Source organism: Heterocephalus glaber, unplaced genomic scaffold (assembly GCF_053883595.1).
Source record: "Heterocephalus glaber isolate CG9 unplaced genomic scaffold, H.glaber_assembly_v1.0 deba00001805, whole genome shotgun sequence".
NCBI classification, from domain to species: Eukaryota; Metazoa; Chordata; class Mammalia; order Rodentia; family Bathyergidae; genus Heterocephalus; species Heterocephalus glaber.
In genome coordinates, this window is record NW_028258480.1 from 2,989,536 (window position 1) to 3,006,873 (window position 17,338).

At 38.8% G+C, this 17,338-nt stretch overlaps 1 protein-coding gene and 1 long non-coding RNA gene across 2 annotated transcripts in view; one reads left to right on the forward strand and one right to left on the reverse strand.

The window, feature by feature from the left end:
• The window catches only part of LOC147820758 (uncharacterized), a 135,729-nt gene that overhangs the window by 111,759 nt on the left and 6,632 nt on the right, over nt 1–17,338 (forward strand). The gene's annotated exons all lie outside the window — the stretch shown is intronic.
• On the reverse strand, nt 12,054–15,512 carry LOC101721838 (olfactory receptor 5B3). The gene has a single exon (XM_004869829.3). It carries the CDS (start codon nt 13,399–13,401, stop codon nt 12,463–12,465), a length of 939 nt encoding a protein of 312 aa, XP_004869886.1. The 5' UTR covers nt 13,402–15,512; the 3' UTR covers nt 12,054–12,462.

Genomic DNA, 17,338 nt, shown 5'->3' on the forward strand with positions numbered 1-17,338 from the left:
GTTTCTATTTTGATATTTAAATCTTTGATCCATTTCTATTTCAGTTTAGTGCATGGTGAGGATATGGATCTAGTTTTAGTCTTGGGCATGTGGAAAGCCAGTCTCCCCAGCACCATTTATTAAATAGGCTATCTTTCCTCCAGTGAGGGTGTTTGGCCCCTTTGTCAAAGATAATGTGGCTGAGTGTGTCTGGAGTTGTTTCTGCAACTTCTAGTCTGTTCCGTTGATCCTCAGCTCTGGTGTTTTTTTTGCCAGTTCTGTGCTGTTTTTATCTCAGTAGATTGGTAGTAAAATTTCAAGTCTGGAATTATGATACCCCCTGACTTGCCTTTGTTGCCCAGAATTGGTTTTGCTATTCTAGGTTGCTTCTGGTTCCAAATGAATTTTAGGGGTGTTTTGTCTGATTCTGTAAGGTAAGCTATTGGTGTTTTGATCAGGATTGCATTGAATCTGTTTAACAGTTTTGGGAGTATGGCCATTTTCACTATATTGGTTCTTCCTACCCAGGAACTGTGGAACTGAGAACCAAGGCCTGGGTTGACCTCTCCCTGGGATGTAAGGGAGGAGATAGGCAGCTGTTCCTCCCCTGGGCTGTGTGCTGGCAGGCTGGCACCAGCCAGTTCCAGGGAAAAAGTCAACTGCAGATGAAGTCCGAGTAAAGAAACACATTCGGGTTAAGTCTACCAATGATGGAAATTTGATGCCCTTTCCCTGCATCCATATGTTTGCCTGCTTCTTCTTGTGTCTAATAACAGTGAGGAGCACTGGCAGTTCAGGGCTCTGTGTCCACCAGAGACAGGAGTTCCCTGGGCCCCTCTTTTAGATCATCTTTGTGTCTTTAATCCTCACTCGTCCCCAGTCAGGATGAACTTGCAGTCTGGCTCCTACAAAGAGCAAGGGATATCTTTTGAGTTTCTGATATTCTCTTTGACCTCCTTTTTCAGAGCACCGTAGTTTTCAGTGTAAAGGTCTTTACTTCCTTTGTAAAAATCAGTCCTTAGATTGATTCTTAAATATTTCACTTTTTTGATGCTATTGTGAAAGGTGTGGTTTCCCTACTTTCTCTCTCAGTGTGTTATTTGTTTACAGGAAAGCTATTGATTTTTGAGTGTTGACCTTGTACCCAGCTACAACTAATGAATTTGGTTATTAAGTCTAGAAGTCTTTTGGTGGAGATTTTGGGGTCTCTATGTAGAGTATCGTGTCATCTGCAGAAAATGATAATTTAACTTCTTCCTTTCCTATCCTTATTCCTTTGATTTCTTTCTATTGTCTAATTGCTGTGGCTCATGTTTCCAGAACTCTATTGAATAAGAGTGGTGATAGTGGGCATCCTTGTCTTGTTCCTAATTTTAGAGTGAAACCTTTCAGTTTTTGACCCTTTAGAATGATGTTACTGTTGGTTTGTCATAGATGGATTAATATATGTAAATCAATAAATATATCATAGAAGAACAAAAGTCATATGATTATCTTTATAGATGCAGAAAAAGCCTTTGACAAAATCCAACATCCATTCATAAGAAACAACCTGAAGAAAATAGGTATAGAAGGATCTTATCTCAATGTCATAAAAGCCATTTCTGACAAACCTATCCCCAACATCACATTAAATGGGGAAAAACTAAAAGCTTTTTCTCTAAAAATAGGAAAAAGACAAGGATGTCCACTATCACCAGTCCTATTCAATATAGTTCTGAAAACATTACCCAGAACAACCAAGCATGAGAAAGTAATAAAAGAAATTCATATAAAAACAAAGAAGTAAACATATTATCTGTAAATGACATAATCTTTTACATAGAAGTGCCCTAAAAAATTCCATGAAAGATTGCTAGAATAATCAAATTCAGCAATTAGCAAGATACAAAGTCAATACAGAAAAATCAATAACATTCCTATACGCCAATAAAGAACCTACTAAAAAAGAAATTAGATAAACAATACCGTTCACATTAGCATCAAGAAAAATTGCTTAGGAATCAACCTAAGCAAGGAGGTGAAAGACCTCTATAATGAAAATCTTAGTATCATGAGCAAGGAGATTGAAGAAGACTTCTGAAAATGGAAGATATCCCCTATTTCTGGATAGGCAAAACCATCCTAACATTTGTATGGAACCAGAAGAGACCCAGAATAGGAAAGGCAATACCAGGCAACAAGAACAATCAGAAGGCATCACAATCCCAGATTCCAAGTTATATTACAAAACTACAGTGATAGAATCAGCATGGCACCGGCACCAAAAACAGACATGTGACTCAGTGGAATAGAAAAGAGAATGTTGAAACAACTCCAGGCACATTAAGTTATCTGGTCTTTGACAAAAGGGCCAAAAATGTATGCTGGAGGAAAGATAGTCTAACAAATGGTCCTGGGAAAACTAACTATCCACATGCAGAATATTGAATGTAAACCCATATCACTCACCATGTACTAAACTAAAATAAAACTGGATCAAATATCTACATATTCAAACAGATTAATCTGCTGGAAGATAAGATAGGTAAAAGTCTGGAAGACATTCTCATAGGTAAAGGATTCTTGAACAAAACCTCAATTGTAAAAGAAATCTTGGATCACCACTCCATCTCCCATGTAGCTGTAACTCCTTGTTCTGGTACAGATAAAATTGATAACTATGTCCTGTACACAAAGTTTACTACTCTCTGTTCTCATATGATTCATAAATCTGTGTCTTCTTTCAAGGCTAAGTTACACAACCATCTGCCCTTGTCCTGTTTCTATAAGCTCACTTGATGTCACTAAAAAGACCACCCTACTTTGACCAAATGTATAAAAACTAAAACTTTTCTTTGTTTAACACTCTTCCTCTGGACATTAGTCTGTTGAGCCAGTGTTTACCTAAAAATAATGTTCCCCTGTTTCCCATTGATCTCTCCTGTCTCTTGGATTTTGCAACTCATCCTCAGGCAAGAGCCTCCTACAAAATCCACATTACAAAACTGGTACAACTTATCTGCCAGATGTGAAGATATCAATGTAGCAGTATGAAAAGAAAAACCCATGACACCTCCAGAGGAATATAACAACTCTAGCCACAAGCCACAAAAGAGAGAAAATAGATGAAAATCCATGATAAAGAATTCAAAAGAATGATTCCAGGGCCAGGGATTTAGGTCAGTGGTTCCACCGCCTGCCTCGCAAGTGCAAGGACCTGAGTTCGATCCCTGGAATAAAAAAAAAAAGAATGATTCCAAGGAAATTCAGTGATATCCAAGAGGATACAGACAATTCAACAAAATTGGAAATAATTCATGTTATGAATAGGATATTCACTAGAGATAGAAATCAGAAAATTTTAGAAATGAGTAACTTGATAAATCAAATTTTAAAAATGCACATGAAAATCTAAACATCAGATTAGGCCAAGCAAAATAAATTACTTCTAAACCTGAAGACAGAAATATCACAGTTATGCAGAAAATGAAAAAATGAAAATGAATGAAGAAAGTCTCCGAGTCTTGTAGAACATCATTAAAAATTGATGGTCAAATTTCTCCGATCCGGGAAGCTTCTGAGTCAACAAGCCACAGCTCCCAGCACAGAGGAGGCTTCTGGATCAGTGGGCCACAGCTCCCAGTACAGAAGAGGCTTCCGGGTAGGTGGGCCACAGCTCCCAGCGCAGAGGAGGTGAGCCATGTGGGAGCCACCAGCAGCCCCCCCCCCGCCCCATCAAAATGAGAAGACACTTAAACAAGCCTCAGAACCAGACTACCAGATCACCTACATTAACCCCTGAAGGAAATGAGATGGAACATTCTGATATTCAACCACCTGGATTCCCTCAACTGGCAACAAAACAAGATCTGGGAAAAATGAAATCAGAAATAATTTCTCACATAACAGCAGAGATTGTGCCCATAGTGCAAGACATGATTAATAAATCTAGAGAGGACACAGATAAAAAAAATAGAGGAGCTGAGGAACATGATGGAATCCCAACACAGGAAACAAATGGAATCCATAAAACAAATTAAAACTGATTTCCAGGAGATTAAAAACTCCATTGAAAGTCTATGCAGCAGAATGAGTCAATGTGAAGATAGAATTTCAGATATAGAAGATAAGATTGCAATTACTGACTAGGAAAAGAAAAATTTCTTTAAAATTGTAAAGGACCATGAGAAATCAATCCAGCAGCTGCTAGATGATGCAAAGAAGAATAACATAAGACTGATTGGAGTCAAAGAAGAAACAGGAGAGAGTGCAGATGACATAAAAAAACTCTTCACAGAAGTGATGGCAGAAAACTTCCCAAGCAGGGCAAAACAACTTGACATACAGATAATTCAGGCATATAGGACTCCAACTAGCCTTGATTAAAAAAAAATCTACACAAAGGCATATAATTGTTAAGATTCCAGAAACCCAACAGAAGAACAAAATTCTACAAGCAGTTAGAGAAAAGAAACAAATCACATACAAAGAAAAGCCCATCAGAATCACAGCAGACTTCTCAGTGCAAACCCTCAAGGCAAGAAGAGTTTGGAGTGATGTATTTCAAGCACTAAAGGAAAACAACCTCCAAACCAGATTGATGTACCCTGCAAAACTATCTTTCAAAATTGATGGAGAAATAAGATACTTTCATGACAAAGAGCACCTTAGGAACTTCATGAATACCAAACCAGCACTCTAAAAGATTTTAGACTGACCCTAGGAAAAGACAACAAGGATCGCAACCACAGGAAGCCCAGCAGAATGAATCCACCAGGCATGACAAGAAATTAAAAGCTAAGGGAGAGAATCCATCAAAAAGAAAGTCATGACAATGATAAGTCAATACGTATCAGTTATAACGATCAATGTTAATGGTCTCAACTGACCAATCAAAAGAAATAGACAGGCAGAATGGGTCAAGGAGCAAGATACAACAATATTCAGCATACAAGAAACATGCTTAATTCAAAAAGAAACTCATAGATTGAAAGTTAAAGGGTGGAAAACAATATTCCATGTGACGGGAACCCGAAAAAAAGCAGGAATAGCTATCCTCTTTGCAGACCAAGTGGATTTCCTGAGTAGGAAGGATCAACATAGTGAAAATGGCCATACTTCCAAAACTGCTATATAGATTCAATGCAATCCCAATTGAGATCCCAGAAGCATACTTCATGGACCTTGAGAAAACAATCCAAAAATTCATTTGGAACAAGAAGAGACCCAGAATAGCAAAAGCAATTCTAGGTAACAGAGACATGGCAGGGGGTATTACAACCCCCAACTTAATACCACAAAGCTACTGTGATAAAAACAGCATGGCACTGGCAAAGAAACAGACCTGAGGACCGGTGGAAAAGATTAGAAGATGCAGAAACAATGCCAGACACACTCAGCCACCTTATCTTCAACAAAGGAGCCAAACACCCTCACTGAAAGAAAGATAGCCTCTTTAATAAAAGGTGCTGGAGAAATTGGGTTTCCACTTGCCAAAGATTAAAACTAGACCTATATCTCTCACCGTGCACTCAACTAAAATCAAAATGGATTAAAGATGTAAATATTAAAACAGAAATGCTGAATCAGCTGGAACAGAGGTTAGGTAGAACTCTTGAAGACATTGGTGTAGGAAAAGATTTTATGAACAAGACCTCACTTGCCCCTGAACTAGCACAAACAATCAACAAGTGGGATCTCTTCTTACTAAAAAGCTTCTGCACAGCAAGAGAAACCACCAACAGCGTGCTGAGACAACCCACAATGTGGGAAAAAATTTTCACCTGCTGTTCCTCAGAGGAAGGTCCACTATCAAGCATATATAAAGAATTTTAAAAGGTCAGACCTCCCAAATATAAAGACCCAATCCAAAAATGGGCATCTGAAATGAACAGACATTTCTCAAAGAAGTAGAAAGAGCAAATAAATACATGAAAAAATGTTCAGCATCACTGGTCATTCGAGAGATGCAGATGAAACCAAAGTTGAGATTCCATCTCACCCCCAGAAAGAATGGCTGCTATCAAGAACTCAACCAATAACAAATGCTGGGGGGGGGGGTGAGGAACATTGCTCCACTGCTGGTGGGAGTGTAGACTGGTGCAACCACTGTGGAAGTCAGTATAGAGATACCTCAAAGAACTAGGACTGGAAGTCCCGTTTGACCCTGCTATTTCCCTACTGTGTATCTTCCCAAAAGAATTAAAAGAATCATACCACAGTGATATATGTGCACCCATGTTCATAGCAACACAGTTTGTAATAGCTAAAACTTGGAAACAGCCCAAATGCCCATCAACTGGAGACTGGATAAAGAAAATGTGTTTTTTAATAAAATGGAGTACTACTCAGCCATAAAAAATGAGACATTAGAGACATTTATTTCTAAATGGATGCACAGTTTGTAATAGCTAAAACTTGGAAACAGCCCAAATGCCCATCAACTGGAGACTGGATACAGAAAAATGTGATTTTTTAAAAAAATAAAATGGAGTACTACTCAGCCATAAAAAATGAGAAATTAGAGACATTTATTTCTAAATGGATGCACATTGAGATGATACTCTTAAGTGAAATAAATAGGACACACATTTGTAAATACCAAATAGCTTCTCTAGTGTGAGAAACTGAAAGTGTAAATAAGGACTAAAAGATATAATAGATAATGTGAAATAGGAAGAAAAGGGGCAAAGGGGAAGAGAAAATGGGAGGGTAGAGGAAAGGAAAGAAGGGAAAGGAATTAATGTGAAAAAAAGGAAACAAAGTCTCTGTAAATAGGGAGGGATGGAGGGGTTGAAGGGAGGGCAGGGGAAGGGGGAAAAATAAGAACCAAGAGAGATTATGTAAAGGTGCAAATTTCCAATGGTGAATGTCATTATTTTGTATACCTAAAATGTACCAATAAAAGGATATATAAGTAAAAAAAAATCTCAGATCCTTACAGTGCACATTATAGTCAAATTGTCAAAATTACAAGACAAAGTGATTTTTTTTAATTAGCAAGAAAAAAATGCCAAGTCACATTTAAAGAATCCCCATTCCGCTAACAGCAGATTTTTCGGCATAAACCTGACAGACTAGGAGGAAATAGAAAGACTTTTTTTTGAAGAAATGTAATTTTACTTTCTATCACTCTATAACTTCTGATCCCAAGCTTCCATTCTGCAGGGATTGTGGGACCCTTACCTCAGTCTTGGGGGTAGGGTTCCTCATCAGATTTCAGCACTATTCTGGGTGTTTGCGAATCCTAGGTGGGTCCACATATGTTTTTACTGGGATAGCTTCTCTCAGTATCCAGTGGTTTCACAAGACAGCATCCTGCCACTGCCTGTCTTTCAGGTGCAGAAGAGATTCTGCTTGCTTAGTCCAAAAAGGATCTGTTCAGAAAGGGTCTGTCACCAACTGGGAGGTTCTCCCAGGAAGGAAGGCCCGGAGCAACCATATCCACCCAGGGAAACCCTTCCTGTTCTGACTCCATACGCATGTTGGCTTCATGCACGAGTCCCTTCTCCTTTTACCTGCAGGAAGTTGTTTTTGAAGTTCTGAAAGGAGAAAACCTCCAACCAAGAATATATCACCCAGAAAAGCTATCCTTTGGAAATAAAGGAGAAATAAATACTTTCCAGGACAAGGGCACATGAGAACTCATTACTATCAGAGCAGCCAGAAGTGAAAGAATGACTGCCATCACCTTGAAAGCATACAGATGCGTAAAACCCAGTGAAAGACCAAACACACCAGGGAAAAATAACCAACCCTTATCAATACTGAAAGCCACCCAAACTACAAAGTAAGAGACAAGACAGGAAAGAACACTCAAAATAGATAAGATTAGCAAAATTAACAAAATGAAATGCCAGGAGTAAATCTTCACTTATCAGTATTAACCTAGAATGTAAATGGATTAAATCCACCAATTAAAAGATGCAGGTAAGGTGAATGGGTTTAAAAAAACAAGACTCAACAATGTGCTACTGACTTTTCATTGGTAAAGACAGACAGAAAAGGAAAGGATGGAAAGTGATAATCAATGGAAAGGGATGTCAAGACATACTACAGCTATTGTATCCAAAACAGCACAGTACTGTACCAGTATAAAAACCAGCACATCAACCAGTGGAACAAAAATAGAGACGCCAGTAATAAATCTACATATCTACATCAAATTGATTATCAAAAAAGCCAGCAAAACATACACTGGGGAAGAATACTCTCTTCCATAAATGATGACAGAGAAAATCACCTGATCACAAAGACAATAAGAAAGGAAGAAAGGAGTAAACAACACACATCCAAAAAAAGAAAGAAAAAGAAAATTAAAAAGTGGCATTATTAACTTCTTAACTATTATTAATATAAGGTTATTGATATAACCTTGAATGTAAGTTGATGTAAATGGATGAAATTCTCCAATGAAAAGACATAGTATGTAAAAAAATGACACATCACATAAACAGCAAGGACAAAAATTGCATGATCATCTCAATAGACACAGAAAAAGCCTTTGACAAAACCCAGTGTACATTCATGATTTTAAAAACCCTGAAGGAAATACGTATAGAGAACCCTTACCTCAACATGATAAAAGCCATTTAGGACAAACCTACTCCCAATATCATATTAAATGGGGGAAAATTGAAAGCTTTCCTTCTAAAATCGTGATGCAGAGTCTTAAGTGTTTTACAGATGTTTTACTTTACCTCACTAAAGGGAAATAAGAGGGGATAGATAGCTGACCTAAGTAATGCTAGAAAACATGGCAGTGATCAGAAAATTTAAATCTAAAAATAAAGGAAGTATACATGGATACTTTTTAAAATTAATTGTATAGATACAATTTAAATATACATAATGATCACATTCATCAAAGGGAATTTGTACCTGTACATGGTAGGTCTTGATTCCTCTTTTTCTCCCAATCCCTTCCCCTCCCTTCAACCTCCCTCCTCCTTTATTTACAAAAGCTTTGTTTCCATTTTTTCCATTTTTTCTTTTTTTCCCTTTTCCCTTCCTTTTTCCCCCTCCCTCTTCACAGTTTCCCTTTCCTTTTGAACAGTTTCTTCCTATAGGATTACTTTTTTTTTCTTTAATTCTTTTATTGATACATTTTAGGTATACAACACATTTACATTTCTCGTTGGGAATTTGTACCTTTACATGATGCATCTTGGTTCTTTTTTTTTCCCCATTCCTAGCTCTCCCTTCACCCCCTCCACCCTTCCCTATATACAAAGACTTTATTTCCATTTTTTCCATTTCTCAGCATTTTTCCTTTCCCTTCTTTCCTTTCCCCTGCTCTTCCCACTACCACTACCCTTTGGACCTTTTCTTCTTATTTTGCATTTTCTATTATTCATTCTAATCATTGATATATTTTAGGTATAAAACATAATGACATTCATCATTGGAAATTTGCACCTTTACATAATCTCTCTTGGTTCTTATTTTTCACCCTTGCCCAGCCCTCCCTTCAACCCCTCCAGTCCTCCCTATTTACAAAGATTTTGGTCCTATTTTTCCATTTTCTCATATTAATTCCATTCCCTTCTTTCCTTTCCCCTGCCCCTCCCACTTCCTTTCCCTTTGCCCCTTTTCTTCCTATTTCACATTACTTACTATACATTTTAGTCCTTATTTACACTTTCAGTTTCTCACACCAGAGAAGCTATTCAGTATTTATACATGTGTGTCCTATTTATTTCACTTAAGAGTATCACTTCAATGTGCATCCACTTAGCTATAAATGTCTCTAATTTCTCATTTTTTATGGCTGAGTAGTACTCCGTTTTATTAAAAAACCACATTTTCTTCATCCAGTCTCCAGTTGATGGGCATTTGGGCTGTTTCCAAGTTTTAGCTATTACAAACTGTGCTGCTATGAACATGGGCGCACATATATCACTGTGGTATGATTCTTTTAATTCTTTGGATAAGATCCCCAGCAGTGGAATAGTGGGGTCAAATGGGACTTCCAGTCCTAGTTCTTTGAGGTATCTCCATACTGATTTCCACAGTGGTTGCACCAGTCTACACCCCCACCAGCAGTGGAGCAGGGTTCTATAGAATTACTTTTAAAACACCAATTCAATTTAAGGTATTATTCTAGGCATTGCAGCTATAAAGATCAATAACAATGAAGGTAAGGTAAATAACAGTGAAGGTAGGAAAATGAGTTATGGTTCTTGCCCATTGGAAGACAATAATTCAGTGAATGAAACAGGTATTTTCACAAATCAACTGAAGAGTGGGGGTAGGCTTAAAGTTCTTTGGAGGTACAGAATAGGAAGATATTCAATAATTCTAGGGAAATACTAGAGAAAGCAACATGCAGAGGCATGTAAGTAGGGTGCTGACAGCTAAAGAGTACTTGGAAAAATGAGTAATGAGTTACACATAAATACTCACATAGCTAAAATTGTTTCTCATCAAATACTGGTTAGCAATTGTTGAGCTGCTTTATTTGTATACTGGAGTCAAATATACAAATCTATGGAGAGGAAGTATTGAGTGCCAGGTTTCTAAATCTTGGAGAAGCAAGTTACAAATAAAAAGGGGAAAAGTGATGAATTGGCTTAAACGGAGATACTGGTATGAAGTCATGTTTAGCTTAATATCAACGTGAGAATTAAATGTTGAAATAAGTATAATTGTGTGTGCATATATGTCTACATTTGCATGGAAATTTTCCTATGTGCTTTCGATGGCCTCAGCCCATGCATTGCTTATGCTCTATGTTGTAGTCAGGGTTTGCAAGGGAACAGATTTAATACAGGACACATAATTTACAGGATTATTTTATAATGTTCACCCAAAAAGTCAAATGCAAAAGAGTGAAAGAAATCTGTCTGCACAACAGAGACCCGAAGAATCCAGCCGAGGGCCTGGATCCTATGATGATGTCCAGAAGTAGTCCAGCTGGAGGCCTAGAGCCCACGGCAGTGTCTCATGCAGCGTCTGTCAAGGATCTGCACTGGGAAGGCCCGAGGCCAGTGGGGGAAGCACTGGTAGGGAGTAGGATCTGCACCACCAGGCTGAGGGATCTGCACTGGAGCCAGGAAGCGACACCCAAGGTGAAGACCAGAGCGCCGCTGAGGAGAACAGCAGCCGACCCCCGTGACAGCAAGGACCCGAGCTCCTCTGAGTAGAGAACAGCCGAGTTCATATGAGGAAAACCAGCCACAACAGGCTTCTTCAGGAAAATACACAGCATGAATCTTCCCCTCCCCTTTCCCTTTTATGCTATCAGCAACAGTCCTCAGTTGGGTTCCTCCACGCCCAGAACCACGTGGGCTCGATGCAGCTGGGTGTCCCCAACTAAAGGTGACCATTAGTTCATCCACCACTCTATATAAAGGGCACAAGTGACTATTGCTAAAACACACTTGGCTAGCAGCAGCTGTTTTTGTTCTGCCATGTGGCAACTGGGCATCACTTTTGTCCTACTAGTTCCAAAGTAAAAATGATAAGATGATCCACTGGGCATGGGAGTCTAGGAAATCGCTAGATTCACAAGTGGGACTGAGAATATGAACAAAGTATCTAAGCTAAGCAGAAAAATATCTGTGCCTCTTGAAATGTGTTACATACCTTCCTCAAAGGTTTATATTACGGATGGTAACTAGAATCATCAGTGGGTCAGGGACTCATTATACCGAAACAATTGAACCCGAAGTTTAATTATTTATTCATTTGTGAAGTAATTATTAAGAATCTACCATAAAACGGACTTCTATTTAGATCTTGGCCAGGAGCATGTAAGCCAAACTTATAACATTGCTGCTGTTATGGAATTTGCATTCTAGTTTGAGATGATAAATGAGAAACACATTTGTTATGCTATGGCTATTTCATCCTTCTGAAAAGTGCAAAGTGAAAATGTAGGCTCTACAAAATGACTGCAGTCAAGCCAAAAATTTTAATTCCTTTAAGATAAACTCAGAGTTCTATATCTCTTAATAAAATATGCCAAAAGTATAAGCATATACATTTAAGACTATCACTATATCAAATGAGATGTCTTAGAATAAAAAAGTAAATATTAGTCATAAATGTATATTTTAATAACTGAATTAAATATGTAAATTATTCTTGTTAAATACCAGCAACCTTCTCTTGACCTCCAGATAATCTGTTCTCACATGTATGTGCTCACATGGGTCCTATGCAGGTGTCTGCTCATGGGCTGGGTTTCACTCTTGTTTTTACACGTATGTCAGTAGTAACATGTGACATAGAAAATGTGTGTAGGAAGAGTGAAAAATTGTCTCCTTAACTAGTATTTTCACAAGCAGAATCCATACATTTTATACTGCCTTTTATATGTTCTCATTCAGGCATTACCTTTCTGACATTGTTTCCCTTTTCTAGAAAACAAACATTTGAACAGGAAAGGGCAGCAGTTCCGAAATTTCACATCAGTGTGGTCCTTAAAATGTCACCAAGTGCTTGAAGAAAATCAAAGAAGAATAAAACGAGGGTATTATAGACTCTACAATGTTAAACTCACATTCCTAGAAAATATTTTGCCTTCTCCACCACCTTTTTGAAAGCACTCTTGACCTCCTTGTTCCTCAGGCTGTAGACCACGGGGTTCAGCATGGGGATCACCATGGTGTAGAACACAGACACGATTTTGTCTGTGTCCATGGAGTGACTGGAGCTGGGTTGCAGGTACATGAAGATGAGAGTCCCATAGAAGATGGAGACTGCAATGAAGTGAGAAACACAGGTGGACAGAGCCTTTTGGTACCCTGCAGCTGAGCGCATATTTAGGAGAGTGACAAAAATGAATGTGTAGGATACCAAGATAACAAAGAGAGCAGAGCAGATAACAAAGCTTGCTGCATAAACAAGAACCATCTCGCTGACATGTCTATCAGAGCAAGAGAGAACCATGACTGCCGGAACATCACAGAAAAAGTGGTGGACCAAGTTGGAGTTACAGAAGGAGAGACTGAAGGTGTCCCCAGTGTGGATGGAGGCATTCAGGAAGCCACCGACATAGCAGCCCAGGGTCAGGCAGGCACACACGCTTGTCGTCATGGTGCTGGTGTAGTGCAGGGGTTTGCACACTGCGGCATAGCGGTCGTAGGCCATGGCTGCCAAAAGGAAATTTTCTGCAGTGGCAAAGGCTGCAAACAGGAACATCTGAGCAGCACAGGCACTGTAGGAAATGACCTTGTTTCCTATCAAGAGCCCAGCTACAACTGTGGGAGTGACAGCTGAGGAGTACCAGATGTCCACCAGAGACAGGTTACCCAGGAAAAAGTACATGGGAGTGTGCAGGCGAAGGTCCCAGAGAATCAGGAAGAGCATCCCCAGGTTCCCAGCCACATTGATAAGGTAGATGAGGAGGAATATTACAAAGAGAGGGACTTGAAGTTCTGGGGCGTTGGTTAGGCCTAGGAGGATGAACTCCGCTACTTCTGTCCTGTTCTCCATTAGTGTTGTTTGGGAATCAGGAGATCCCCTCTAGCAAAGACAAATAAAGGAGCAGAGCATTAAATCTGGAGAGACTGCAGTAAAACTGAAATGTATTCGTATCATAGGCATTGTTCCATTATAACACTAATACGCATTTCAAGATTTTCCATAATGAAGACATGAGTTTAATAACAATTTAGTGTATTATCTATAGAGCCTCAGACTATTGAATGAAGGATCTTCAGAGATCCACTTTCTATTTTTAAAATCTTACATAATTGTGAACTGAGATTTTGAAAATTTAATAAGTTATCTAACACGATAACCACATCTTCTTTCCCCAGCCTGGTAAATTCTCAGACTTCCTTTTAACGAGTGTGCAGGAAGTTCTCTAGACACTTTTACAACATTCCCTGATTCCTCAACAAATTTGTGGAAAAGAGTAATTGCTATTTTCTCTTAGATTGTGAAACACAAGAACTTAAGGAATATACTTGTGTCTACCTAAGTATGAACCCACACACTATGCTGTGGAGCTGTGGTCCCACACTCAGTGATTACCAAGTTTAATGGTCTCAACTAAATTTTAAATGAAGTCGCAACTTACAATTACTGACTGTCGGCTGAAGCTCAGTGTTGGGGTTTCACGGTGACTTAACAAAGGCCCATGTGCATCTCAGAAGTGGAGGTAACGGGACAGCAGGGCCTGGATAACCAGCAGGGTGCTCTACTGGAGGACACAGCTTCACACCCAGAGCGGAGGCCCTGGGAAGAGCTGCACGTGAGATCCACATTCATGACCTAAGGCCCTCCAGTCCCAACTTAACTTCCTGAACTAGATTCTCTGCATTGACAAAATTGACACCTCAAGGTGTTCTTGTGTGGGTTAAATGAGGTGATCTAGTTCTTAAAAATCATCAAATGCTGTGTGTGACAAAGCCAGTGACCATGAGCTGCTCTGTCCTTGTGGGCTGCAGTGATGGCCTGGATGTAGTTTGAGAAGGGAGAGGCAGCAAACAGGGTTTCCGGTGCGCAGGAGGGTTGGTCTTGAAGCCTCACTCTTCACATTACTTCGATCCCACCCTAGATTCACTGCGATTTTCTGCGCCCTTCCATAATCCGCAGCCTGTTCATGCTCTCCCCATCTGGCTGGCGGCTCTGTTTATTTTATGGGAGAGAGCTGTTCTTTTGCTAACATCTTGCTTGAAATCTTTACCTTAACTTGATTTGAAGAGCCTTTCTCATTACTGTCCTGTCATAGCTGAATCATAAATGTTGAGGGTCAGGAAGTCATAGTTAATAGCTTATCTTTAGCCCGAAGACCTGTTTTGTTGGAAACTCTGTGTTGAAGTGTGTTTTATTTGAATCTTTTCTAATGTAGCAACAGTACTTTTAAATCTTTTTATTTGAATTTTGGACTCTTTGGAGTGGATTCATGTTTTGCCAATTACTACTTTCTGGTTTCTCCCTCCTATTTCCTTTTTAAGTTCATCTGACAAGCTAGCCTATAATGACCTCATGTTTGCCAACCTTCACACACACAACCACCTTTAGTTCTGTGTTCTACAACATGCAATAAGATATGTGTGTGATTACACATTTGTATGCATCTGTATGTGCATAAAATGGGCATTGTTATTTCTTTGTATCATGATGGCAATGATTATTCCTGAAATTAAGTACTATTATAAAATGCCACCGTTAGAGTGAGGAAGATTCAAAATTCACTATTTAAACCCAGTTTTAGCCTACTCAAAATCCCTTCCTTTTAGCCATCTCATTATGTGCATGGGTAGATTTAACAATAGTATTAAAGGTGAGATTATGGAATTTGGGGGAAATATTAAAATAAATCAGACCTTGCTAATTCATTTTAATGAACTCTTGCTAATTCTTTTTAATATAATGAAGAGTCAGTTTATATATCTTTTACCTCTTATGAGAGAACAGCTGACAGTGAAAAATTCAAATTACCTTTCTGGTCAATCAGAGCCTCATCTATAATGGTTTTTGTTAATATTTTTAGCAAGCACCATGAGGATGTTTCATAAGTACATTAAACTCTCTAGTGATGGAATTTTAGTATCTATAACAGCTCTACTTCAAGGGTTTAGAAAAAGTGTTTGAGACCTCTATCTTTGTGCTCCAATAACTCTTGGTAGTTATGTTATTACTACTTTTTCTTGGACTACGCTTTTCACTAAATTGTATGCTGAATATGGAAGCTTACCTGGCTCCTCGAATCGAAGTGACTGTCACTTCTGCACAGTGAGTTTGAAATCAGAAATTCTTCCACTGGCGGATGCATAAATACTGTTAAAGAAGTTGTCTTGTAGATAATGGAAGGTTTGGCGGTGTCTAAGCCAGCAAAACACTAGGGGCAAAGATGCTAATATACATTCAGGCCATGAATCTACCATGCATTCTTTCTGTATCTTTGAACTACTCATTTACTTCCTCTTTATTTGTAAAATACAGATTATAGAATTTTCCCTTCCACACAATCCACAGAGTTGTGTTTGTAAATTGCAAGTTAAAGAAGGTGCACAAAAACTTGGTGACAGGTTACTTCTTTGAGGTCAGTTAATGCAGGTTTTATCTTGGATATTTTCACTAGCCATGGCTGCAGATTCCTAGCAAATTCTTTCAGATTCAGTTCAAAAGAAAGCCTATGTGTATTAACAAACAGTAACATTCAGATGAATAAATGATGACCAGTGGGGCCCAGCAGGCAGGCTAGTATCTTTACAATAAAGCCAGCTGGCAACTTGGTGGACTTCAGAGGGGACTCATGGGGACTGGGGCAATTATGGCAGGACAGCTCTCTGGAGAGGCTTCCCATGAGGGTGTCTGTAGCTCCTCATCCTGTTTCTCTAAGGAAGAAGCAATTAAGCTATGTGCTGGACTAAGCCGAGTATTTTGAATATTCCCATATATGTTTGTATCATTTGTTGCTATTTCTTGTCTTTTCATTTTTAATTAGCGCATCATTTACAAATAATAACAGGAATATACATTAGTAGGGAGCTCTAAAACCTAGGTCAAATGTATATTCATGTCGCCACTACCTGATCACCTGTAATTAATCTTTATGAAGCTTCTTTGTAGGCAAATCCTTCTCCCACTCTCAGTACCCTGCAAACTCTAAACTTTTTTTTTCATTATTTTTATTGGTACATTTTAGGTATACAATATACAATGACATTCATCATTGGAAATTTGTACTTTTACATTATCTGTCTTGGTTCTTATTTTTCCCCCTTCCCCTGCCCTCCCTTCAACCCCTACACCCCTCCCTATTTACAAAGACTTTGTTTCCATTTTTTCATTTTCTCATATTAATTCCATTTCCTTCTTTCCTTTCCCCAATCTCTCCGACTTCCGCTTCCCCTTTGAACCTTTCTTCCTATTTCACAATATCTATTATGCCTTTTGATCCTTATTTACACTTTCAGTTTCTCACACCAGAGAAACTATTCAGTATTTACACATGTGTGTTCTTTTTATTTCACTTAAGAGTATCGCCTCAAATGTGGATTCATTTAGCTATAAATGCCTCTAATTTCTCATTCTTTATGTCTGAGTAGTACTCCATTTTATTAAAAAAAACCCCACATTTTCTTTATCCAGTCTCCAGTTGGACAACTGAGCTGTTCCCAAGTTTTAGCTAATACAAACTGTGCTGCTGTAAACATGGATGTGCATATATCGCTGTGGTATGTTTCTTTTAATTCTTTTGGGAAGATACCTAGTATGGAAACAGCTGGGTCAAATGTGACCTCTAATCCTAGTTCTTTGAGATATCTCCATACTGATTTCCACAGTGGTTGCACCAGTCTACACTCCCACCAGCAGTGGAGCAGAGTTCCTCTTTCCCCACAGCCCTGCCACCATTTGTTATTAGTTGATTTCATTATAGCAGCCATTCATTCTGGGGTGAGGTGGAATCTCAGCA

Excerpts from the sequence above, each read along its gene's own strand:
- LOC101721838 (XM_004869829.3), bottom strand. The coding sequence starts at position 13,401 with ATGGAGAACAGGACAGAAGTAGCGGAGTTCATCCTCCTAGGCCTAACC.